This window comes from Polypterus senegalus, chromosome 14, assembly GCF_016835505.1.
Source record: "Polypterus senegalus isolate Bchr_013 chromosome 14, ASM1683550v1, whole genome shotgun sequence".
NCBI lineage: Eukaryota > Metazoa > Chordata > Cladistia > Polypteriformes > Polypteridae > Polypterus > Polypterus senegalus.
The window spans coordinates 129,485,479-129,511,749 of NC_053167.1; the positions used below are offsets into that span (position 1 = coordinate 129,485,479).

Consider the following 26,271-nt stretch of genomic DNA (forward strand, 5'->3'; position numbering starts at 1 on the left):
AATTTTAACTTTGTGTGCTTACCAATCACAGGTTAAATTCCGGCATCGTGAGTACTGAAGTAACAAAATTTTCAGAATAACGAATACTTTTTGTGGGCCTGGACAAACATTCATAGAACATCATGTTAAACGAATTTCGTTTTAATGAAATGTAAATCTCAGTGTATTGAGTGTTTTTTTAACCAAAGTGGCTACCGAAGATAATAATGCAATGCAAAAAATACTTAATGCTGCTCCTTTACTTTAAGTGCTTAGTCTCGAAACCCTGCAACAGGTTGTCTCAAACAGAGGGGACGGTCTGTTGCGAAATTTCCGCTCTCTGTTAGTCTCTGTGAGTATGCAGGTGCAACATCGTACACACAGCCAAATTCTGAGTCAGTGCTCCACTGAGCGTCCGGGTGGGTAGTTGTGTGTGGATACCGTACTGTTTTGAGTTTCGTAGCGCCTCTCAGTTACCTTCCTAATGAAAAAAAAATGTGAGAAACCGTGTCAGTTTATGCTGAAAGAAATGTTAATACTGGGAAAAGTTAATTCCAGAATGAGCAAAACTGATGAGGTGAAAGCATTTTGGAATCGTGCCTTCATCTTCATCTTGCATCTTATTTTCATTCTGTCTTCATACCTCTATTTCTATTTAAAAAAAAAAAGTTATATGTAATGTCTCGTTTTCAGATGAGTCCTGGTTTTCAAGGAAAATACAGGTACTTCATTAATGTATAGGGAAGGAAGGTATAGTCTCGAGACTTCATTCAGAACAGGAGCTGTTAGGGGCCACGGTACCCGCTTCAGGTCCCATCTTCAGATTAGAAGAACACCAGCATCTTGGAATTACTGCTGTGGCAGATGCGGCCTGGAGAAGACAAATCAGGAGAGTGTGAGAAAGAGCAGGTCAAAGCCGGTGTTAAATATTAAACATTGTGCAACAAGCACAGCACCTGGTAAACCTGATCCAACTACAGCCAACTACTTTGCCCTTGGTTTACTGTTTATCGGACACAGCAGAGCTGCTATGGAGCTGTCCTTGTGCCACTGCCATTAGTCATGGCAAATCGCCAGCGGCCCTGGTCACAATGCTACTGTACATTTTTTTCCCATATTCGAATAATATCAAGATTACTGTTATAACAAAATATTTTATGGTTCCGTGAGTTTCGCTGAGGTGGTGCATCTAAACTAGCACCATTGTGTTGAGGACTTGAAACTACAAGTATAAGCCACTACACCATCTGACTTTTCTAAAATCATATGTAAAGAGTGAAAGAGTTTTAAAAACACAGATTATAAATGTTCTCTGATTGATTTGTGCCTATTATGTAAGCCCTTCTCTGATTGGATCCTACTCATTACAACATCTCATTCCCTGACTGTTCATGCTTCACAGAGGAAGTCTATATTCCAACATAGCAAATGTGGAAAAGTTGCTTTCCATGGTACCTTTTGTGTTGCTTAACTATGTAATAATAATTCTTTACATTTATATATCTAATAATAGTAGTAGTAATCATTTTTTACATTTATATATCATTTTCTTAGTACTCAAAGCACCTTATATAGATAGTGGGGAGCCACTTCGGCCACCACCATTGTGCATCATGCACCTGTATGATACGACAACAGCCATTTTGTGCCTGTATGCTCACCACACATTACCTATTAGGTTGTGAATGAGTGAAAAAGAGAGAGACAGTTGGGGACAGGGTAGGAATCCAAATTGCTAGGCCATGGAGGGTAATTTAGCCAGGACATTAGGATACACCCTGTCCTTTACAAAGGACACCCATGAATCTTGTATGACCACAGAGAGTCAGGACCTCGGTTTTACATCTCTTCCTAAGGATGGTGTGATTTTCACAGCACAGTGTCCCCATCACACACAGACTACAGAGTAAGTGTCCTCTGTTTGCCTCTACATCACTTCTTCCAGCAGCAACCCAAGCTTTACCTAGATGGTCTCCTATCCAAGTATCAACCTGGCTCAGACTTACTTAGTTTTAGGTGGACTACCAGTTCTGAAGTGCAACTGGTATGGCTGCTGACTCTCTCTATATGTATCTTAATTGCATTTTGTACAGTTAGAATGCTGCATATCTGTACAAAAGGCAAATTTACCAGTCGCTACAGTTTTCTGATGAATTATGTGGCTTGGTGCGTTACCGTTTCTTCAAGGATTTTTCCACCGATGCATGCATGCCCAGTGTAGGTGAACATTTGTCATATGCGTTTTTGGTCATTTTAGTGTGGATGGATATACTTTAATACACAGTGTGAAAACACTAATGTGAATGGTGATAGTTTTCATTAAAAAAATGCAGTTTTTAAATGAAAATGTAGAAGTGTGGACGTAGCCTAAGAGAGAATTTCCATGATCATGATAAGCTTAACTCAGTTTTCCTGAGTAGTGACAGTGCCTGCAAAATAATGTTTTGTATTAACCTCTTTCTTCACTCTAAGCTCATTAAAACCAAAGTAAACCCACATACTGAACTCGGAAAGGCCATTTGTTTTTGGTTAGCATTTACTGTAGAAGGAAAATATTTAGTTAAGATACAATAAACTTGATAAATGTTACTACTATATAGGTGCAATGCTGTGAACAATTTCACTTCTACTTGGTTCCTTTTATTCATACAGGGTGCAAAAAAGTCCTCTCTGTATCTAATAATTCACAATAATAAACACTGCAATACTCTACTATATTGATTTCCACCCAACCTCTGGTTAGAAATGCTGCTGCTTCACAGCTGTAGAATCCCAAGTTCATATACTAGTTTTGTCACTGCTTGGGTGCAGTTGGCATGATTTGTTTTATGTTTACTGATATTTGTTCAAATTCTTCACCACCTCCCCAGAGATGTGCCTTTAAAGGTGGCATCACACTGCATTACTTTTCCAGTGTTTTACAGAGGTGTTCTTCATTTACATAAGCTTAGTGAGTGGTGGTGAGCCCCTATGAATGCCATTCATTTGGTGTGACACCCCCCGTGACTCAGTAGTAGTGGTCTGTGATGACCCACAACCAAATCAGGCAGGTTTAATTAATGTCGAAGAATGGGCTCACGTGTGCCTGACGACCAGTGAGCTCTCGGCCACATCTCCTGCATTTCCTTGTTGTATCTGACATTCTAAAATTGACAGGGTCCAGCAGCTGCAGTCTGCTAAATTTGACATGCTCTCTGACTCAAAGTTGTGTAGTATGTGGCTGCCCTTAGTTTAACTGCCGACCCTGGATTTGCCTGGTATGAGTGAGGTTGGTTATGGCATGTTTGAGCGATTATAATGGATTTTTGGGTACCTGCAATGGGCCTAGTGCTGCTGGAATATTCATTTTCTTCTGTGTGTACGATTACATGGGTTGCAAAATGGATGAGTGGCTTTCAGGTGCATTTATATTCTCAGACTGAGATGGCTTTTCCAAAACCTGCAATTGTTTCAGTAAACTGTTCTTTGATTCCCACTTATGTTTAAAAATATGGTTATGTATTTAGATCTGTCTATAAAGGCCATGTCACATTACATGAATTTTATAGTCGTAGCCTTCATTTACATAATCTTGGCAAGTCTGAGCCAGTCAGTGGCACACTTCTGTGATGCCATTAGCATAATGTGACATGCACAGTGACTTACTTCAACTTGACCAACAAAATAGGTTTCATTTTTTTCTTTAGTCGTAGGGATAGGTTACTGTATGTCTGTATGAGAACTGGCGTACAATTCATATAATGCAGTGGTGAGAAATAAGGAACATGGCAGTTTTGGAGCTCGCAAACGGAAGAGTAGCTCATCGTCTCATGTCATGTTTTACATACCAGCATGTTATTGGCTATCTCAAAAAAGGGGTTGCATGGCTGTCCTACAAGGTCGGCACACATTCACTTAATGTGCCATGCCAAGTGGTTTTCAGTCATATAAATTGTTATGGTCCAATGACGAGATCAGAAACTGCATTTGGCTAGTCTGACATACTCCATGACTTGGAGTGTCATAATGTGACATCACCTTTATGGTTTGTTAGGTTAACTAACTGCACCAGCTTGTTTACTGGGTATATTATGTACATGGTTCAGGTTTTTATAAATGTATTATTTGCATTTTTGTACTAGGAATGTCATAACAGGATTTTTATATTCAATAACAATACCAGTGAAAGTTTATGATGATCCATATCTGTTTGATACCACAACAAAACAAATCCCATAAAGTGACTTTTTATGAAAGCGTCTCTGGTTTTCAAGGGAACAGGATTAAGCAGCTTTAGAAATTTTTATGGTATCTTACATTATTGTGCCTTTTTCTGTAATCTGTCTATATAAAAATTCTGTATGTCTGTCTGATTTTCACAAGAGAACTACTTAATGGATTTAGATTGGGTTTTTTCTGTAATTTGCTTGAACATTCTGGTTTATTTTGCGACTTCTCTCATCACACTAAGTATTATAGTTTGCTTGCAGAACCAATTTATTTGCGCAAATCTGAGAAAGTGGCTGCAGGCAGAGGGAGGGAGCAGGGCCCTCCTTACTCACGTGTCATCCTCCATTTGAGTTGGTCTGCTTCTTGCCATGTGTTGGAGTGTACCTTGGCTCCGCTTAGCTAGTGATACCTGTTTATTCAACAGACACTATCATCTAGAGAATGTTAAGGAGTAATGTTTGATGCTTTTGAGAGAGAGATCAGAGCTACATGTGTTTTAGAGGGTAGCTGCTGTTTGCCAGAGACATCACGACCATGTGTGACACTCTCCTGTCAGAGCTGAACACGATTAGATACAGTGGCAACGTGTTTTTTTTTTTTAAATTGACTTTTAAAGCTTGTCCTGTTTACTACTACATGGGTGGAGCCACATTTGACAGCTAGTATTGTATAAAACAAGGGTCTCCATTTCTGGCCCTGGATTGCTAATGTAACTGCAGAATTTCATTATAACCCTTTTCTTAATTTAGTGACCAGTTTTTTGATTCAAATGAACACTATTGCCTTCATTTTAATTTACTTTCTATTTAAAACTGTGAGCCCTTAATTATTTGTTTCTTTTCTTAATTAGCAGTCAAACAATAATCAGGTACAGAATGAGTCCATACATGATCAGAAGTCAGTGTCCATCATACAATATTTGAAAATAAAGAAAGTTGAGGTCTCAATAATGTTGATCTACTCAGCTCCACAAAGCATTTTGATGGTGTTCTTAGGAAAAAGAAAATTTAACTGAATGTCTGTTATAGAATGAAAGCAGCAACAAGCCATTGAATTAAATAACTGGTTTAATTAACAACAAGAATTGACTTCTAGTTACGAAACTGGATGGAGATTGAGGTCAAGACCCTGATTTAGCTGGTCATCTCTTTGCTGGTTTCTCTTCTCATTTATGTGTGGGTGCTTTTCAAGGAAAAGATGATGCAATTCAGAGGACTGGATCTTAAAAATATCAAGTCAGATAAAATGAAGGGCAAAGAGGTTAATTAATCTGGTCACTAATTAAGAAAAGGGTTAGCATGAAAACTAGTTACAATAGCACTCCAGGATTAGAGTTGATAGTGTTAGTGTAATGTTGTTACAAAAACAGCTTTAACGTCTGGTTTGTCAGTGAACCACTCTGTTAAGTTTGTAACATCTGCTACTGTAAGGCTTATATTTACGTTATGAGCTGATTAAAATATATTACTATAGAGCAGGCATGTCAAACACGCGGGCCGCATGCGGCCCTTTGCAGGCACACCTGCATCCCGCACCTCTATCACACAGAGGTGTTAATAGTCATACCCACGTCAACAACCTGCCACGGTAAATGCATTGTTTGGACGCATTTGTTTAGATTGTAGAGTGGCAGTTGGTTCACTCAAGTTGCCGTAGATTCTGCAGTAGCGAGAATTTATTTTTGTAATAAAATCAGAATGGTTCGAGGGATATTTATAGCCATACAGTAATCCCTCCTCGATCGCGGGGGTTGCGTTCCAGAACCCCCCGCGATAAGTGAAAATCTGCAAAGTAGAAACCATGTTTGTGTGGTTATTTTTATATAATTTAAGCCCTTATAAACTCTCCCACACTGTTAACATTATTAGAGCCCTCTAGACATGAAATAACACCCTTTAGTCAAACGTTTAAACTGTGCTTCATTACAAGACAGAGATGGCAGTTCTTTCTCACAATTAAAAGAATGCAAACATATCTTATCTTCAAAGGAGCACCGCGCTCCGCTAAGAAGCAAACAATCAAAAAATCAATACGTGCTTTTAAGTATACAGAAGCACCGGGATAAAGAGGCATTTTGTAGAGGAGCGTCCTATCTTCTAGGAAAACAGCCACTGTGTAAACAGCCCCCTCTGCTCACACCCCCTCCGTCAGGCAGAGAGAGCGAGAGAGACAGAGAGAAGCAAACAAAACAAGCGCCACGCGGGAAGCATATCTTATAGCATTGAGGAGTTTTAGTTAATATGTAATACATGCTCTGATTGGGTAGCTTCTAAGCCATCCGCCAATAGCGTCCCTTGTATGAAATCAACTGGGCAATCAAACTGAGGAAGCATGTAACCTAAATTAAAGACCCATTGTCCAGAAAGCGAACCAGCGAAAAATCCGTGATAAATATTTAGATGTGCTTACATTTAAAATCCGCGATAGAGTGAAGCCACGAAAGTCGAAGCGCGATATAGCGAGGGATTACTGTATTGTGCTTAGACTTTCACGGCTTCACTCTGTCGTGGATTTTATATGTAAGCATATCTAAATATATAACACAGACTTTTTGCTGGTTCGCTGATTTCTGCGGACAATAGATCTTTTTATTTCTGTTACATGCTTCCTCAGTAGGTTTGCCTAGTTGATTTCATACAAGGGATGCTATTGGCAGATGGCTGAGAAGCTACCCAATCAGAGCACGCGGTTAAGTTCCTGGGTGCTGATTGGTTCAGCGACGGAGCGACGAATTCGATTCCGCTGTGTTAACCAGGAAATCTCATCTCGCTCATTCAGCATCAGTGTCTTTCGCTGTGTAAATAAAGAGTTAACTTTTGTGCTCTTTTGTGTTTATCTTTGTGCGTAGTCAAGCCCTTTGTTATGGCTCCAAAACGATCTGCTCCTGCTGTTGCTTCAGGGGCCGTGCCCAAGCGTCAACAGAAAATGTTAACAATTGCCGAAAAGGTAAAAGTTTTGGATATGTTGAAGAATATAAGATCTATGGCTGCAGTGTCCTTTAACCATGGCACGAAACGAGTTTAAGTGGAAGTAATAAGGCAGTAGTCCAGATGGAACCTGCTTTAGGGATTTGGATTAAAGACTGCTGGAAGAAGAACAATGGCGGTGCCTCAGGGTCGCCTGAAGAGGCTCCTTTAGAAGAGCTGTAACGCTCTCCTTTGTTGTGCAGTAAAATTAAACTCATCATTATCGGACAAGTCATTGTTGGTGAGTAACCATAATTAATTTTCTACATACAGTACTTAGTACATGTATGTACGTTTAGTGTCATTGTACACACATTTTACTGTATACAGTTTTTCTTGCATTGTATGTACTTACTGCTGGTGGCGTGTCTATCGTAATGGCTGTAACATATTTGATATTGTAGACGCTCGATATTTTTAAAATAACATTTAGGTTTTACTGTATATAAATAGTGTGTTTACATACAATTTCAGTGAATCTTACCTATTAGCTAAGAGAATACAAAGGGTTTATGCTGTATAACTGTGTGGGAAATGTTTATAAGAATGGGTGAGAGTTTATAAGGGCTTGAAATATATATAAAAACAACCATATAAACATATGGTTTTTACTTCGCCGGGGTTTCTGGAACGCAACCCCCGTGATCGAGGAGGGATTGCTGTAATATAGTCGAATTCCATAGCAACACTTTGCATTCACATTGAGACTTTGCTGGCCAGCTTTTCTAGACCACCCCACAAACATGTGTGACGGGTATCCCAGTGACAGAAAATCGATTGTTTTCTTTTGGATTATAGAGAGAACAGCGGGACGTTCATTTTAATCCGAATTTATCATTCCTAAAGTTCTCATATTCCATATTCCCTTTAAAATGGCTAGTGCTCCTCCAGCTAAGACAAAAAGGAAACTGAACGAAGAAAGGCGAGTGTTTCAAGAAAAATGGGAATTAAAGTATTTTTGCACAATGGTAAATGGAAAGATAGATTGTTTAATTTGCAACAACAGCATTGCCACGCCCAAAGAGTACAACTTGAAAAGACATTATGAAACGAGCCATCGATCTTACGATAAATATGAAGGCCCAATGCGTGTTTCAAGACTCAAGGAATTGAAAGGGAATGTTGCTTCCGTTACTGCAAGCTATGAACTCAGCCGAATGATAGCCATGAGTGGGAAATCTTACAGTGAAGGAGATTTTGTAAAGCAATGCCTTGTAAAAATGGCTCAAATTGTGTGTCCGGAGAAAGCACACTTATTCAAAGATATTTCATTAGCCAGGAACACTGTTGCTGAATGGGTTGATGAAATGTCAGGTGATTTGAAACAACAGTTGAAGGCCGCATCATCAAGATTTGAACATTTTTCTTTTGCTATTGATGAGACCATTGACATCACTGGAGTAGCACAGCTTGCGGTTTTCATCAGGGCCTGTGACAGTGAATTTAATATTTATGAAGAACTGATTGAACTGATCCCCATGCATGACACTACAAGAAGCCAGGACATCTTTGAGAAGGTCGAGCAGGTTCTGCATGACTACGGTTGGGATTTGAGTAAACTTGCATGCTTATCTACAGACGGTGCTGTGAATATGGGTGGCAGACATAATTGATGTTGCTGCCAAGTTACGAGCAAAAACAGAAAACTCGCATCCAGATTCATCATTTACACATTTTCACTACATTATTCATCAGCAAAATTTGTTCAAAGATTTTAAAATTGGATCATGTGCTTAGTTTGGTCACAAAGACAGTGAACTATATCAGGGGCCGTGCTCTCAACCACCGTCAATTCAGGCAGGTGTTGGAAGATATAGATAATCAGTTCACAGATGTTCCATTCTACACAGAAGTCCGCTGGTTGTCATGTCACAAAGTGCTGAAAAGATTTTATTTGTTGAGACAAGAAATAATTATGTTTTTGGAAATGAAAAGTCAAAACACAGATGAAACAAAAGATGAAAGTTGGCTCCAGGATCTGGCTTTTGCTGTGGACATTACTGCACAACTAACTGATCTTAATTTGAAACTACAAGGTAAAAACAAACCCATCACTCGGTTGTATGATGACATCAAGTGCTTCATTGCAAAACTAAGCTTATGGAAGTCAGAGTTCTCAAATGAAAATTTTAGTTCATTTTCAAGTGCAAAGAGCTGAAAAACACTGCCAATACTGAGTCTGTACTTACCTTTGCTAAGTATGACAGTCACCTGGAATTATCAAAGGAATTTCAGTAAAGATTTCGTGATTTCTCATCTTTTGAACACCACTTTGCATTATTCTCTGCACCATTCGCCTTTGATGTTGTCTGCAGATGGAACTATTAGAAATGCAGTCGGATTCTACACTCAGAGCAAAGTATCTTGAAGTGGGGATACCTGGTTTCTTTTCATACCTTCCTGAAAAGGTTGCCACAAAGATTATGGCAAAGTTCGGTTCTACTTATGTGTGTAAACAGTTATTTTCCTTCATGAAATCAACAAAAACTGCTCAGAGAACAAGGCTGACCGATCAACACTTGTCATCTCTGATCAAAGTCGGAACTGCACAGACTTTTCAGCCAGATATACCAAGAATTGTCATTAAAAAGAGGTATCAAGCCTCAGGACAAAACACTAAAAATGATTGAACAGTCGTAAATAAATGTGTTCATTTTGAACTGTTGTAATTTTTGTACAGTGTATTTGTTGCTGTTGCATACAAGTCTATGTTGCTGTTTTAAACTCCGTTTTTTTTTCTTTCATTAAACTACTTCATTACCTTGCATTCATGAATTTGGCTAGCCACTAAACCATTTGTATGCACATAGTACGTTTCTAAGTTTAAGTAATAAAAATATTCTGCAATAATTTTTATTAAATGACTTCAATTAGTTGTTGTGTGTGACCCTCATGACGACACAAATGTGACCCATGTTGCCCTCGGGCGACCCTCAGTTTGACATGCCTGCTATAGAGTATTATTTATCAGATGAGTCAAATTAAATAAAATTTTAAATGTCACAATTAATCATGCCATTAACAAATGGAGCAGCTTAAGTCATCGTTGGTGTAGAAAATAGCCACTTTGTTTGAATCTTGCCTCAGTGTTTTCTTGCTATAACTGTTGTTAGCACTGCCAGTCCTCCCACATTCCAGCAGCCCTTTATGTGTAACTGTGGATGCATCTGAGGTCCCCACCTTTATAACCACGAACTGCATACACAGGTTATAACAGATGTGCTCATAATAATCAGTAAATGATAACAAAGCCTCCGTTCATTTATAGGGTGTCTGTTGGACACTTTTTAATACTATTAATCTTGTTATCCTTTTATGTCCTCTTGCAGATGCGTTACACCTTACCTGTAATGTTATAATGGTAATGTTATTTTGTTCTCGAAGCATGCACAGATTGATTTCTGAACTAACTCCATAATGGAATAATAGTGGCAATAATGAGAACCTGTTTGTGTGTGTGTCCCTTGCCTTTTGTTAAAAAAATAAAAAGTATATCTGCAGTTTCCCTGTCTTAAATTCAAAGTGCTTCCCGATATGACTTGTTACATGTGTTGATGTAGTGCTGTATCATTAAAGCTATGACCCATTTCTTTATAAACTGTTACTCCTGATTTTCTCATTTATTACTATGCCGTCTAAAGTAATTCATTTACATGCAGTCACGCATGAGTACAGTACCAATGTCCCTTGTACTACCAATACTGAAAAGTAACTACTGTAGAACTGTTAAGTTTTAGAAACTTTGATATTGAGTTGGTACCCAAAAAATTGATTCTTGTGACACCCATATTTTGTACTGTAAATTTTACCACAAGACTGCACTGTATTGCAGGATCATACTTTTTGCCACCTTCCATATTCCTTATGTGTTTCTTTGGTGTGTTTTTAAGTTTTAATTAATGATGTGTTATGTATCCTTCAGCCATCTTTAATATAAAGTATGGGTATGTGAATATTTGTGCTGGCTCAGCATTGTTTCTTACCTTGTCCTGTTGACACATTTTCTGCTTCTCCTTGTTTCCTTAAAAAAAAGAAAAAAACAAGTTACACAAATTGGATGGAAGAATTTTTCTTCATCAAAATATTTTTTCATTATTTTGTCTTATCACCTGCAGTGTTTTAGGAGCGGAAAACAAAATAAATAACAAGCACTTATTTGTGTTGTACAGCCCAATGGCTAAGAAGCAAACATAAGTGAAAACTATACAGTGTATAGTCTCTTTACTGTAAGAATGATTAAACTGGAGTAAGGTCTTGCTCATTTTAGCTGGAAGCTGGCATTCCAACTCATTGTGGTGAACCCTTTGAATTCATTTGGTTTTTGCATGTTCATAGTGAAGGCTGAAATCTCCTACATTTACAGGAAGAGCTTGCATGATATAAATCGGTCTCTTCCCAGTAGATTTTGAGCTGCATTAATTCTATGAACGCCTTCCTGTAGTACTATGAAGACAGCAAGGAAGTTTAAAAGAAAAAAAAAATGAAAGCACAAGTCTCTGTGAATGGCTTCAGTTTATCAAATAAGTGTCTTCCTAAAGCATACATTTATTAAATTACAAGAAAATTGTGCTATTTTTGTTAAATTTTTTAATCCATTTTCTTTATTTACTTGCTAATAGCAAACATCCTATCACTACATTTTTTCGCTATTTATCTTTGAAAAAGTCATGATGACAACAAGTTGACCAAGGAAGACCGCTTTTTTTTTACCCTCCTCATTATTTGGTAAATGTTTTATTTACAACTAGCTGTGCTACCTGTCCTAAGATGAGTTAAAACCTCAGTGCTAATATTTTTCAGTGAGTCATGCAATGCATATGTCTCTGTTGATTTGTAAATGCAGTGTTAATGTTTCTGATTGTGCCATCTGTTGGAATCGCAGAAACATAGCAGCCCTTTGACTTAAGACACTTGCCTGACTGTTCCGACTGAGCCACTGGAGATTTCAAACTGCATGTATGAAATTTATGGGAATGTGCCGAGATGGGCTTAGATTATGTAAATAAAATCTTGTGTAGTGTGTTGGGGATTTAACAGGATGCAAAGCATTATGAAGTGCGTTTACATGCGCTTTAATCACCTGGTTATTCACAGAAACCTGATTTCTAAAATGCCTTGTAAATTAGAGATGCCCCGATTGGTTGGTGGCTTATTTTAATTATAAAAGACTCTGATCAATGATCAGTAAACTGGCTAATCAAAAAAAAAAGGGGTCCTTTTAACCCTTGCTTTTCTAGGTTTTATTGTAAACTAGCAAAATACCCGCACTTCGCAGCGGAGAAGTAGTGTGTTAAAGAAGTAATGAAAAAGAAAAGGAAACATATTTTAAAAATAACGTAACATGATTGTCAAAGTAATAGTTTTGTGACCGTTATGAGTGTTGCTGTCATCAAGGATTTGATTATCATTATTTCTTGCAATCAGGTTCGTATTTGGAGGATGTGTTGTGTTCAAGTTACATTCTGTGTTTGTCAATCGCTGTAAAGATAACAGGTTTCATTCATCGAAGTGTTCACCACCCAGATCGGTACTCGTGAATCTAAGATGTTTAACAGGCATTCCCGGAATTAAATTGTGGAAATTGCCTGTGAACATTTAGCGGTAGCGTGTGTATGAACTTAATTTTATGTTTTTCAGTCCTGCAAAGTCATTTGACGTGAGACGCTCGGAGTACATGCATCGAAGCTTCTCAGCTGTGCTCGTGCAATCTCGCAATGTCAACAGGTTTATTTAATGTTAGCTAAGACCCAGCACTTAAAAGTTTATTGCTACAGCAATTTTAACTCCGTTACAAAGTGATCCAAAGTCTCGTTTATACCTCGTGTCTTTTCATTAAACTTGTATCTCACGAATACCACATTGGTCGTAAGCATGACAAACGGCAGCGGGAGTGTGTCTATAAACTTAATTTAAACTTACGGTTCACACCGTGCTTTGTTTCCACAGTAGCTGTTCACAGTCATTTCACATGATTACCTCGTGTCTTTTCATTCAACTTGTATCTCACGAATACCACATTGGTCGTAGGCATGAGAAACGGCAGCGGGAATGTGTCTATGAACTTAATTTAAACCTACGGTTCAGACCGTGCTTTGTTTCTGCAGTAGCTGTTCACAGTCATTTCACGTGATTACGTGGGAGGCATGATGATGTCAGACGCAACTCCGCCCCCCACGGCCATGAGCTGAAGTCCATTACAGTATATGTAGAAAAATAGCTTCCAGTTATGACCATTACGCGTAGAATTTTGAAATGAAACCTGCCCAACTTTTGTAAGTAAGCTGTAAGGAATGAGCCTGCCAAATTTCAGCCTTCTACCTACACGGGAAGTTGGAGAATTACTGATGAGTCAGTCAAGTCAAGTCTTTGCCTTTTATTAGTATAGATTAGTTACAGTGCTCATTTACACAAGATATTATGGCAGTTGAGCAAGTGCACATCTTTTATTTTTTAGTAGCGAAATTAATGTGATGCAAACAAAGAGCAGCAAGTCAAGGCTTGCAAGAATATTTTCTTTTAGATCGATGCTTTATTAATCCCAAGGGAAAATTCATATAATCCAGCAGCAGCATAGTGATACAAAAAACAATATTAAATTAAAGAGTAATAAAAATGCAGGTAAAAACGGAAACTAACTTTGAATAATGTCAATGTTTAACCACCCTCCAACCCCACCCCACCCCCGGGTGGAATTGAAGAGTCGCATAGTGTGGGGTCTTCTCAGTCTGTCAGTGGAGCAGGATGGTGACAGCAGTCTGTCGCTGAAGCTGCTCCTCTGCCTGGATATGATCCTGTCTAGTGGCTGCAATGGTTTATCCAAGATTGACAGGAGTCTACTCAGTGCCCATCATTCTGCCACGAATGTTAAACTGTCCAGCTTTATTCCTACAATAGAGCCTGCCTTCCTCACAAGTTTGTCCAGGTGTGAGGTGTCCTCCTTCTTTATGCTGCCTCCCCAGCACACCACCGCGTAGAAGAGGGCACTCGCCATAACCGTCTGGTAGAACATCTGCAGCATCTTATTGCAGATGCTGAAGGACGTCAGACTTCTAAGGAAGTGTAGTCGGCTCTGACCTTTCTTACACAGAGCATCAGTATTGGCAGTCCAGTCCAATTTATCATCCAGCTGCACTCCCAGGTATTTATAGGTCTGCACTCTCTGCACAGTCACCTCTGATGATCAAGGGGTCCATGAGGGGCCTGGACCTCCTAAAATCCACCACCAGTTCCTTGGTCTTGCTGGTGTTCAGGTGTAAGTATTTTGAGTCGCACCATTTAACATAGTCCTTGATTAACTTCCTATACTCCTCCTGCCCACTCCTGATGCAGCCCACGATAGCAGTGTCATCAGTGAACTTTTGCACGTGGCAGGACTCCGAGTTGTATTGGAAGTCTGATGTATGTTGGCTGAACAGGACCGGAGAAAGTACAGTCCCCTGCGGCGCTCCTGTATTGCTGACCACAGTGTCAGACCTGCAGTTCCCGAGACACATACTGAGGTCTGTCTGTAAGACAGTCTACAATCTATGCCACAAGGTATGAATCTACTCCCATCTCAGTCTGCTTGTCTCTAAGGAGCAGAGGTTGGATGGTGTTAAGGGTGCTAGAGAAGGCCAAAAACATAATTCTTACAGCACCACTGCCTCTGTCCAAGTGGGAGTGGGATCGGTGTAGCATATAGATGATGGCATCTTCTGCTCCCACCTTCTCCTGGTATGCAAACTGCAGAGGGTCGAGGGCGTGGCGGACCTGTGGCCTCTGGGGGTAAAGCAGCAGCCGCTGCATGGTCTTCATCACATGTGACGTCAGAGTGACAGGCCGGAAGTCATTCAGCTCACTGGGGTGTGATACCTTTGGGACTGGGGTGATACAAGATGTTTTCCAAAGCCTCGGGACTCTCCCCTGTTCCAGGCTCAGGTTGAAGATGTGCTGTAGAGGACTCCCCAGCTCCAACGCACAGGCCTTCAGCAGTTATTAAAGAAAGCGGAGTAATAAGCTAAGAATAAACTGAAGAAGTCCTCCTATGCAATTGGACAACTGCAAGAGAAGCTACTTTAATGAATATTTTGTCATTTGATTAAAATGGGGCACTATTTGTCTTAACTGCTAGCTTGTGTTAAGTACAGCAGTTTACATTTTAATGGGGAAAGAAAAAGAATTTGAAATTTCTGCTTAGTAAATAAACAGGCTTATTAGCTTAACACCATAACTTGTTAGCCTTGTATCTTTTTAATAAACTAATCTTATGAACATTTCATACATTTGTGGCATATTTAAAGATCTCTATTCTGTTTGTTCTGTGCAGTTTTAAAATGGTAATCCATGTTTAGAATTACAACTCAAGAATAATGAATATCTACCTGCTGTGCTGAAGGGGATACCTGTATAAATATGTAAATCTTTATTATAATGGCAAAAAAAAGCTTTGGTGCAATTAAAAATTATTAAATCCTACAAGTGCATGTACATTTACATTTAAACAGTGCTTGTTTACCAATATCAATTAACTGTTTATGTGAATATATATTTTTGTTAGAGAACTGCTGAATGCAATTTTTTAAATTAAACTTTATTTCAAATACATTACAGAAAAAATAAACAGTATCACGGCTGGTAATAAAAAAATAATGTTATGTATGTATTATGGATAGATATTTTTGTACATATTTTATTGAAGTGCATATTTTGAAGAAATTGTATTTATTTTTTATATTTTTATGATTATTGAACCATTAGCCTAGACAATTTCAAAGAAAAAAAAAAAAAAATCTGAATCGGCCAATGCAGTAACATGAAATTGGTGATTGGTACTGGCCTTAAGAAAACCTGACCAGTGCATCCCTTTTTTAAAATCATTTTTATAATTAGAGCAACTGGGTTAGCACACACAGATTTCTCAAGAGTAAACTATTTGTTTGGCCATGTAAATCCTAAGTTACAGTTGAGAATTTTGTAGTCTGCACGTGCCTGCTGCACTCTGTTCGCCTGTGCATGGCTTTGCACACACTTTTAGCAGTTATGACCATTACGCGTAGAATTTTGAAATGAACCCTGCCCAACTTTTGTAAGTAAGCTGTAAGGAATGAGCCTGCCAAATTTTAGTCTTCTACCTACACGGGAAGTTGGAGAATTACTGATGAGTCAGTCAAGTCAAGTCTTTAGCAGTCGTGGAGACTGATGATGAGATGTTTTAACTAATTTTCCGCGCAGTTTAATGACGTTGGAACATTTTGCCAAAGGAGAACTCCAGAAGCTTACTTGTGCAGGTAAACAGTTTTTAAACCTATGCCTTTTTAAAGGCAGGTTTCTATTTTAACTGGGTTACTCACCTTATCCCGGTTTTGTGTATGCATGTAACCACACTGACTGAATGGTAGTTGGTCCTATTCACTCCCTTTGTGTTATGCATCACTTCATGGCTTCTATGCGTCTCCTCTTCTGTTTACTTTGTGTTCTGGGTGTCTGTCAGGATTTACATGAAAATGGGCATATTCTATAGCATTCAAATGATGTTTAACAAGATAGGATAGCGGGCTATTGAACTGTTAATCACTTTAAGCAGTGTGAATGTTCCTGCTTACAGCTAAGTATTAGTAAAACTAGGCAATGTGCTGTGGATTTGCTGTTAACCTCATTTTCCACTCTAGACAATACAAGAGCATAATGTGACTGTGGTTGAGCACTTTAAATACAAGGGGTTTATCATTGACAAAAGGCTAGAAATTAAAGAGCATTAAACTTTAATGCCATTGTTTTACAAGTCCTTTATTGAATCCATACATTTTTATGTTTGGTTTGGAACTTTTAAGATAATGATGTCAAACTTATGTTTGCAATGCATTTGTATTCTTTATTTTTTGTGCTTAGAAATTGTATTTATGACTTTTTATTGAAATTGAGGGCCACTAAGGTCTGTTTTTATTAAATATAGTTACTTTTTTATTGGTTTTCTTTATTTGCTTGCTCCCTTATGTGTGTTTCCTATTCTTTTACTTGGAACCCTCTTCCAGTGTGCATACAGGAATTACTGGCACATTTTAAAAGTGTCTGTCTCAAGCACATTATGTTGCTGTGATATTCCAACCACAGCATTGAAGAAATGTCAGTCTATCTATCTAAAATGTATTGCATTTAGCACTTAATAGCAGTAGTAGTGATTGATAAGTAAACTATACACTTTAATCATATACTGTCTATGCTTATATTAATGGATTATCTCTCAGGAGAAATCAGTTGCTTTTTTCACCAATATTATTTTGGAAGGTTTGTCCTACAGCTGTTGGACTCTTATTTAAGCTACAGTTCTGAATGAATAGTTAAAGTAGTTGTGCAGGACAGTGACAAACTTAACAATTGACAGTTATTGCCTTTGATAATTGATTTCAGTTAACAGCACTACAGTGAAATGTGTACTTTGCCTTACCAACTGCTTATACTGTATTCTGTATACATACAGGCCAATGGAAATGTCATTTGGCAGGGTACAATATAAACATTTTTTAATTTGAAATTAATTGGTGGACTGGTTGAAAATTAAAAAAACGTTTTAATATTGTTTCTTTATTTTCACAATACAAATACAACATACTTATTAAAATATTATTTGTGTTTTTGTAATTCAGTGACACATTCCCTGTGCCAGTGGCTGTAACACAAGCCTAAATAATGATCGATCCACAGCCATGTTTAATAGTTGAAAATGTGTTATTTTCCTCTGATTTGGCACCTTGTTTTTCTCCAAGCATACCTTTGCACATTGTGGCCAAACAGATCTATTTTGATTTCATCATTCCACAGGATTTGTTTCCAAAATTAATTAGGCTTGTTTAGGTGTTCATTTGTAAACTAAAGGCTCTGAATTTTGTGGCTAAGATGCTGGACAGGTTTTCTTCTGCTGACTCTACTAGACATGAAGGTCATATTTTTTTCAGGTGTTGCTGCACAGTAGAACAGTGCACCACCACTCCAGAGTCCACTCCTAAAAAGTCCTGAAAGTCTTTTGAAGTCAAACCGAGTTTTTATTTGCCTTTCCAGCAATATAACATGCAGTTCTTTTAGAAAGTTCTCTTGGTCTTCCAGACCTCAATATCCCCTCCAATGTTCCTGTTAACTGCCATTTCTTATATATATATATATAGTTCAATAATTTGAACTGAGGAAACAAAGACCTGAAATCACTTTGCTGTCTTCTAATAGACTTCTTTTGCTTTGTGAGGATCAATTACTTTATTTTTTTAGAGTGCTATGCAGCTTCTTAGAAGAGCCCATGGCTGCTGCTGATTGGGACAAGGTTTGAGGAGTCAGAGAATTTATACAGTTTTGCAGTGTGCATCACCTAAGGTTTCCTAATGATGGCTGTGAACAAACCATAGCTCTAATGAGCTAATGAAGGTCTGAGGCCTTGAGAAAAGTTACCTGAGACTTCAAATATCTTGGGGTGCCTAGACTTTTGTGTGCCGTTGTATGTGTAAAAATTAAAGTACATAATAAAATCTTAAGTAACAGTTATGCAAGATTAGGAATTGAAACAGGTTGTAAAAACAACCTGAAAGTTTTCATTTTTTATTTTACATGTATGTAAAAGTATTAAATGCATTAATTTATAGCAAGCTCTAGAAGCATGTAGATGGTAGCACACAGTTAAATGCTGCTAAAGCTCTGGACTCGGGTCTTGAACAGTTGTGTTGCTGCTCACGTGGAAAATATTTTAATAAAAGGCTCACTTATTTCAAGAAAGCAGCGTTGCAAGCATCACATACTTACGCATGCTACTATAGTTAAACTTAGCACAAGTTGGTAGTGCCGAATAAAACGATGCTTGTCTCAGATCCATTTGTAAAATTTGAATAAGGTAAAGGCAGTGCAATTGGAAAAACAATTTTATTCAGAGCCTTGTCTTTTATAAAATAATGTGAGATGGTTTCTTTATCCTAAATTTGCTTTTGAAAGCCTGCTGTATATGGACCCGCATTATCCTGTGAACAGTCAATGTTCATCTGCGTCACTGACCTAACAACAAATTATTCACACTTTATAGTGAACTATGTGCCTGGAGTGTAGAAAGATGAATGGAAGTTTGCTTGCTTGCTGCAGCGATATGCTTTTTTTGATCAACACAATTGCTACACAAAACAAACCAGTTCCAAATTACAAACAATTCTCTTCATTTTAGCACTAAAACTAGAAAGTGTGAGATCAGTATTACTTCTAAACTTTTCTGGAGGCTGCCACATGCATGAGAATGAATTGTATACTTTTGATATTTATCAGATTCTTAAATGCATTCAGCACGGTCAACTGTAATTATTTATATGTCAGCACCTCTGATTCCCAGATGTACTTGCTCTTAGTGAATGTATTTGTGCTTTCTTGTTTAGAGTAGTCTACAACTAAGAAATCTCAATTCCTGACAGAGTGGGAGCAATAAATGGAGTGTATTAATCACCACTTTTCATAATCAGTGTATCGTGGCAGTCATAATTGTGACTAATATAGATTAATTGTGCAGTCGTAAGTTAAAGTTGAGATGGTCAAATTGATGTTTTGGTTAAGGTAATGGTCATTGACTCCTAAAATATTCAGTAATGGTTCTTACCTTTTCTTTGTGATGTGACCCTGAGAAAATTTCTTAACCTGTAACTTGGTACTAATGAAGCACTTTGGGATTGTGAACTTAGAGCTGGTTGTGTGTGCCAGTTGGCTATGTTTTTGGCATGTAGTAAGTTTACAAGAGTCCTTTAACCTTTTTTTTTTTTTTTTTTAAACAGGATCTGAATGTTGCACAATTCTGCAATGGAATTTGGTAATGCACTCTGCATTAAGATGAGACGGTCTGGCAGGAATGAAGAACTAATTCCTCCCTTCCCTAAAGGGCTACACATCCATATTTATCTGCCAAACATTGACCACCTGTGCTATTCAAAGGGAGCGTTTAGAACAGAAGATCTTTGCACAGACGCTGCCAAAAAATGCAGTATGTATTTTATTTATACATAAATATATATTTTTTTTTTACTTTTCAGCTACATTTTTTCCAAATAATATAACCTGAACTAAGTCTAACAACAAACTACCCTCTGCTTAAAGTACAGCTGGATAGCCTGTATGAATAAAACATGCTCTTAAGTATTTGCATAGCATCAGATGCTGTTGTCTTTTTGCTTCCTGTTTCACCATAATTAAGTAAGCAGTTCAGTCTCACTGCTGGCATGTCTGATTTGTGTCTGAAGTCTCTCAACGCATGTTCAACAGGTTTTGTTATTATAATAAAATATTACATTTAACTGTATAGTTAAATCAGCACCTTTATTCGTCTTGTTTACATACATGAGTTTTTCATAATTGCTTCTGCAAATTTCAGTATTTCATATTTATTTGCTAAAAATCAGGCTTATGATGTTAAATGGTTTCCTATTCTTTCTCAAAATATGTTCTTGAGTTGATATATTTTGTGATTGTTGGACTCCAAAATCCACAAGTTCATTCATAATGTCTGAATTGTCTTTTTTTACTTTTTCAATAAAAAAATAGTCAACACTTTGAAGTTTTTGTTATATAACATTGGATCATAGTAGATTTATTTTGGCTTTTTTGACACTTAATAAACAGAAAGGACTTTTTAAGTTAAAATGTAAACAGACCTCTGCAAAGTGGTTTCAAACAAAGAATAATTCATTGCATGAGTGTTCACCTCCTTCAACCGATTATTTAGTATAGACACCTTTGGCCAACACAACAGCTGTTTCTTTGTTGTATACAAATTTAATTTATACATCTTTGTGAGATTTGTCTTCACTTTGGCATTAAAGAGTCTTTTTCTGTTCAATGTCATTTAACAATAAAATGTGAAAACTTCAAGGAGTTGAATGCTTTTTAGAGGCACTGTGTAATATTTAGCACATGTCACTCAAGGACTTCAATGGGTCTGTCCCATCAGGTGAGTTTTCTGTACATAGACTAGTTTGTAGTCCAAACAGTAATATATACAAACATAATTAACATACCTTACAGTTAGTGGTGTTTACATTTATTTATTGGCTGACATCTTTAACCAAGGCCACTTGCAACATTTATGAAACAATTGGTTACATTTCTTTTGGTTTTCCAATTGGTGCACAGGCAGGTCAAATGACTTTCTCATGGTGATGTAGTGTTAGTAGTAGGGTTTGAAGTCCAAAGCCTGAACCACTAATGCCACACTTCCAAAGTATTTAACCATTGTCTTCATTGCAAATTTTTTATCAATTAAGTATTTGTATTTAAGACTCCACTTATTTTATTTTTTTTTTTTTTGAGGGACTACCCTATTTTCCTTCTTACAAGTGCCTGAAGTATATGTGGAAAGGGGACATGCTACTAGTGCAGCTACTGTTCCCTCTCATATTTGATAGATTGTGTGTAAATTTTTTTCTTGACACAATACTTAGGTAGATATGCATTAAATCAAATCAAGCACAAAACAGTAAATATTTAAATAGTTACTGAAAATTAATCATTATCATTAGATTATTGTTTCTTTCTTTAGATCATGGACTTGTTATAGAAACAGTTACCTGTTTTTGTCATCAATTATTTGTGTACTTATTGCAGTTTCATTATGTTTGGAATGTCAAGATGTGTCTGAGTGATTTCTGGCATTTCTGTTAATTCCATTATCCAGGATGAAACGTTTCTCAAAATTGAGGCTTGATGTCTTAAATTTGGCCTATAATTTTGAAGGGCTGTGCTTGCCACACAGTGTATGAAACCTTGCATTCAAAATTCTTTATTGAATTTATGAATATTGTTTCACTTCACAATTAATTTGAAGTCTACATATTAAGACTATTCTTCAGAAAACTGTCTTTTGTCTTGTTAAACAAGGTGTTTTATTTGTAGATGTTTCCAGGAGTACATTTGTAAGTGAAAAATCTTTTTTGAATTACCAAAATAAAATACATAATTTTCGCTGATCTTCAAAAAACCAGCAGTCGTTAATCAGACTCCTTCATCAAGTGCAACTCAGTCATCAAGTTTGACATCTCCTCTGGCTAGAACTTGTGTAATATGCGTAAAAGTTTGGTGTTTAAGTCAAATTTATTGTTTCACTGTATTAGTATTCTTGGTATACAGTGTTTCTTTTTCAGATGTTTATTGCGCTTGCTTTGGAGATTCTAAAATAGTCTGAGTGTGTATGAATGGGCTCTTTGATTGATTGATGCCCTGTCTATGGTTGTTTCCTGCTTTGCCCACTGTGGGCCAAAGGCATGTTCTGTTCTCATTACAGGCCAGAAGAGAAAAAGATATATTAATGTAACATAATGTTAATGAAGAAACAGTACTTTTTTTTTTTTTATAGGTTGTGATTTTAGTTTTATGTTATACCTTGACTCATAAATTTTAGCTGTTTGCGGCTTTAGGTTGAAAACTGGAGACCATTGCATGAAGTAATTTCATTGATGTCTGTCTTGATATCTTGTGCTGTAGGAACTCCTAGTTCAGTAAGAAGCTGGTTGTCGGAAATGTGGCATTAATGGTATTCATTAAGCTTCACTTGTGAAAACAAACATTTGCACAGATTGTTCTTGAAAATGTAGAAAAGAGAATGGCAACCTGAAGGTGCAGTAGTGAGGTTCGATGTCAGCAAGGCATACAAATAAGAAAAGAGAACTGCAGCTTGAAGGTGCAGCAGCGAGGTTGGATGACAGCAAGGAGGCATACAAATAAGACACAGGAGCTCTAACAGTTAGCAGTTTTCACTATAGTGTTATTGACATGGCCAGTTTTGAGAATTTTGCTATGAAGTGTCTCTTGGTGAATAATGCATTGGTATTTTGAAAGGTTGGTGACATCCTCAATTTCTCTGCCAGTAACATCTGACTCACCAGCCCAGGTTCTTTTGCCATTCATTGTAGTTCTATACAATGCTAATCTGGTTCAAGATGGAATTTTTTCTTTTCTACACACCTCTCCGTTTAAAAGTTTGTCCTAGTCTGTTCGGGTGCCATGTGTTGCTGCTGTTGGAATTGTGAAATTATCAATAAAAAGTGAAATAATCTTTGTGAACAATGTTATAAAAAATGTCTTTTTCCCTGTACAAAGTAGATGTCTTGAACAATATGCCAAATGTATAGTTCAATCAATCAATCAATCAACATTTATTTATATAGCACATATTCATACAAAAAAATGTAGCTCAAAGTGCTTTACAAAATGAATAGAAAAATAGAAGACACAATAAAAAATAAACATAAGTCAACATTAATTAACATAGAATAAGAGTAAGGTCCGATGGCCAGGGTGGACAGAAAAAACAAAAAAAAACTCCAAAAGCTGGAGAAAAAAATAAAATCTGTAGGGGTTTGTTAGTATAAATTGTTTGGAGGAGTTATAAAGTGAGTTTTAACACTAGAATTACCAAAGCCTACGAAAAATCTTGTAAACCTGGCCCATCTTAAATCCATTCGCACTTCTTTGTCAGCGTCTTTTGGGTTGTGAATGTGTCGATAAGCAAAAGCACAAAGCAACCTGGTATCCCATCCCCCCACCACTGCAGGAAGGGCAAAAAACCTTCCCAGCTCAAGCCTTGGTTATCTAGGAATGAGATACCGGGAGCTTTAGAGGGTAAACATAATCACAAATTGGACTTTGCAAGATACTTTTGCGAGCTCTGTAAGCCGTGCTGTTTCATTGAAAGACAGGCGTGGGAAGACTGACTGGCAGGATGATGCCGGACCTCTTGCTGCATCCAAACTGTGCCCTCTTTATGCCTGGTGCAGCTGCATCGTTCTTATATGTGAGTGGACGTTTCTTGCAGGGAGGGCTTCTGTTTTCTTTCTGTGCTGTAGAACCCTCATCTGAGTTCACCTCTGTTATAGTGAATCTTTATTTGAAAACAGCAGTGTCAGATCAGGGGGAGGGTGAACGCGACTGAGGGAATAAAACTGAATAAGAAACAAATGCTAACCTTTACAAGCACCATACATTTACACCGGCTGTTACAGACTCAAATCTAATGTATGTTCTTATTGTATAATAGTAACAATAAGAGCAGCTCACAACTCGGAATGTTTACTTTGGGACATGGCAAGGCTCAAACGCGTGAACTGTTGGTTATGAGTCAGCAGTTCTTACAGCTGTACTATCAAAACAGTCGTAATAATGACATACACTAACCTGATTTCTTTTTCTTCAGTTATAGTCTTGAATAAAAGCACACTTGTTTTGTTATACTTGTACCTTTTGTGAAAGTGCTTATTTGATATTTGGACACTTCATGTCAAAATTTTGTTGTTAGTACTAAAACATGAAAAACATTTGTCTTATAGGTATGTGTTCAACATTTCTGTCATCTTGCATAGATCTTTGTAGACACAGAACACACATGAAATGCATGTGTTCCAAATAACAATATATTATTTACCCTCTACAGCTCCTAGTACCTCACTCCCAGTAAATAAGGCTTGAGCTAGGAGAGCTTTTTGCTGTTTCTGTGGCGTTGGGTATAGTAGGCTACTTGCTGCTTACGCTTATCGACACATTTACAACACAAAAGATGCTGACAGAGAGGTGTGAACAGATTCAAGGTGGTCAGGGTTTACACGTTTTTTCGTAGACTTTGGTAATTCTAGTGTTAAAGAATTCACCCTAAGTGTATGGAAACTTCTGACTTCAACTGTATATCCAGAAGGTCATCAGTAATGTTAATTACAGCTGCTAAAGCTTAAACTGGCTTAGCAAAACTCATTTATATTTGCATGTTTCAGTTGTGCCTCAAAGACTGAAATGGATTTTAATAGTGCACCTGGTAATGTGCAGTGATAATCTGGTGTCCTAGTCGCAGTGGCTTGTACTGGAACTCTGTCTTTGAGAAGATGGCAGACTTTTATCACAGGAGAAACTATGTGTTGTATTCATGTTCTGCTTTAATTCATATTGTGAGTAACCTTTACCTAGACTGTATAGAAACTGGTAAAGGAGAAGTTTAGTGAAAAAGTTTATTTAAAAGGTCAGTAAGGGACAATATCAATTAAGGTTTTGTTATAGTAATTACCTGCAGTCTTTCCAGTACCAGAACCAAATAACCCTGCCGTTGTCTGTTAAGCTAAGTTTATTTTCACACATTTAACCATTAGTCAAATATAACACAAGTAAACACAAAATACAGTTTTTAAATGATGGTTTTTATTATTTAGGGAGAAAAAAAAATCCAAACCTACATGGCCCTGTGTGAAAATGTAATTGCCCCCTTGTTAAAAAATAACCTAACTATGGTGTATCACACCTGAGTTCAATTTCCGTAGCCACCCCCAGGCCTGATTACTGCCACACCTGTTTCAATCAAGAAATCACTTAAATAGGAGCTGCCTGACACAGAGAAGTAGACCAAAAGCTCCTCAAAAGCTAGACATCATGCCAAGATCAAAAGAAATTCAGGAACAAATGAGAACAGAAGTAATTGAGATCTTTCAGTCTGGTAAAGGTTATAAAGCCATTTCTAAAACTTTGGGACTCCAGCGAACCACAGTGAGAGCCATCAAATAAAGCTGAATTACAACAATTCTGCAAAGATGAGTGGGCTAAAATTCCTCCAGAGCACTGTAAAAGACTCATTGCAAGTTATCGCAAACGCTTGATTGCAGTTATTACTGCTAAGGGTGGCCCAACCAGTTATTAGGTTCAGGGGGCAATTACTTTTTCACACAGGGCCATGTAGGTTTGGATTTTTTTCTCCCTAAATAATAAAAACCATCATTTAAAAACTGCATTTTGTGTTTACTTGTGTTATATTTGACTAATGGTTAAATGTGTTTGATGATCAGAAACATTTTGTGTGACAAACATGCAAAAGAATAAGAAATCAGGAAGGGGGCAAATAGTTTTTCACACCACTGTATACAGTGTTCTAGTCCTGCACTTTTTTATACACTTGCCTTGTGTGTAGTTCTGCATAGATACCCCTTATGCTGTATGCAGCACCAAGGTTCAAAAGAAATGCTGATTCATTGCACTGTATACTTGTCAATGACTGGAATGACAGTAAAGTTTATTTGGCTTAGTTTAAAATGCATAATGGATTTTAGGCAGGGCAGAAGCAGGGATCCACTTATTCTGTCTTGTCCAGATATACAGTATACTT

General features: G+C 37.5%; 1 protein-coding gene across 1 annotated transcript in view; it reads left to right on the plus strand.

The window, feature by feature from the left end:
* jak1 (Janus kinase 1) overlaps window positions 1-26,271 on the plus strand; it is a 108,845-nt gene that overhangs the window by 27,228 nt on the left and 55,346 nt on the right. Inside the window, exon 2 of the mRNA XM_039735943.1 lies at window positions 19,922-20,127. Within this exon, the coding sequence (XP_039591877.1) occupies window positions 19,929-20,127 (199 nt within the window). The 5' untranslated portion in view covers window positions 19,922-19,928. The remainder of the gene's footprint in view (window positions 1-19,921; window positions 20,128-26,271) is intronic.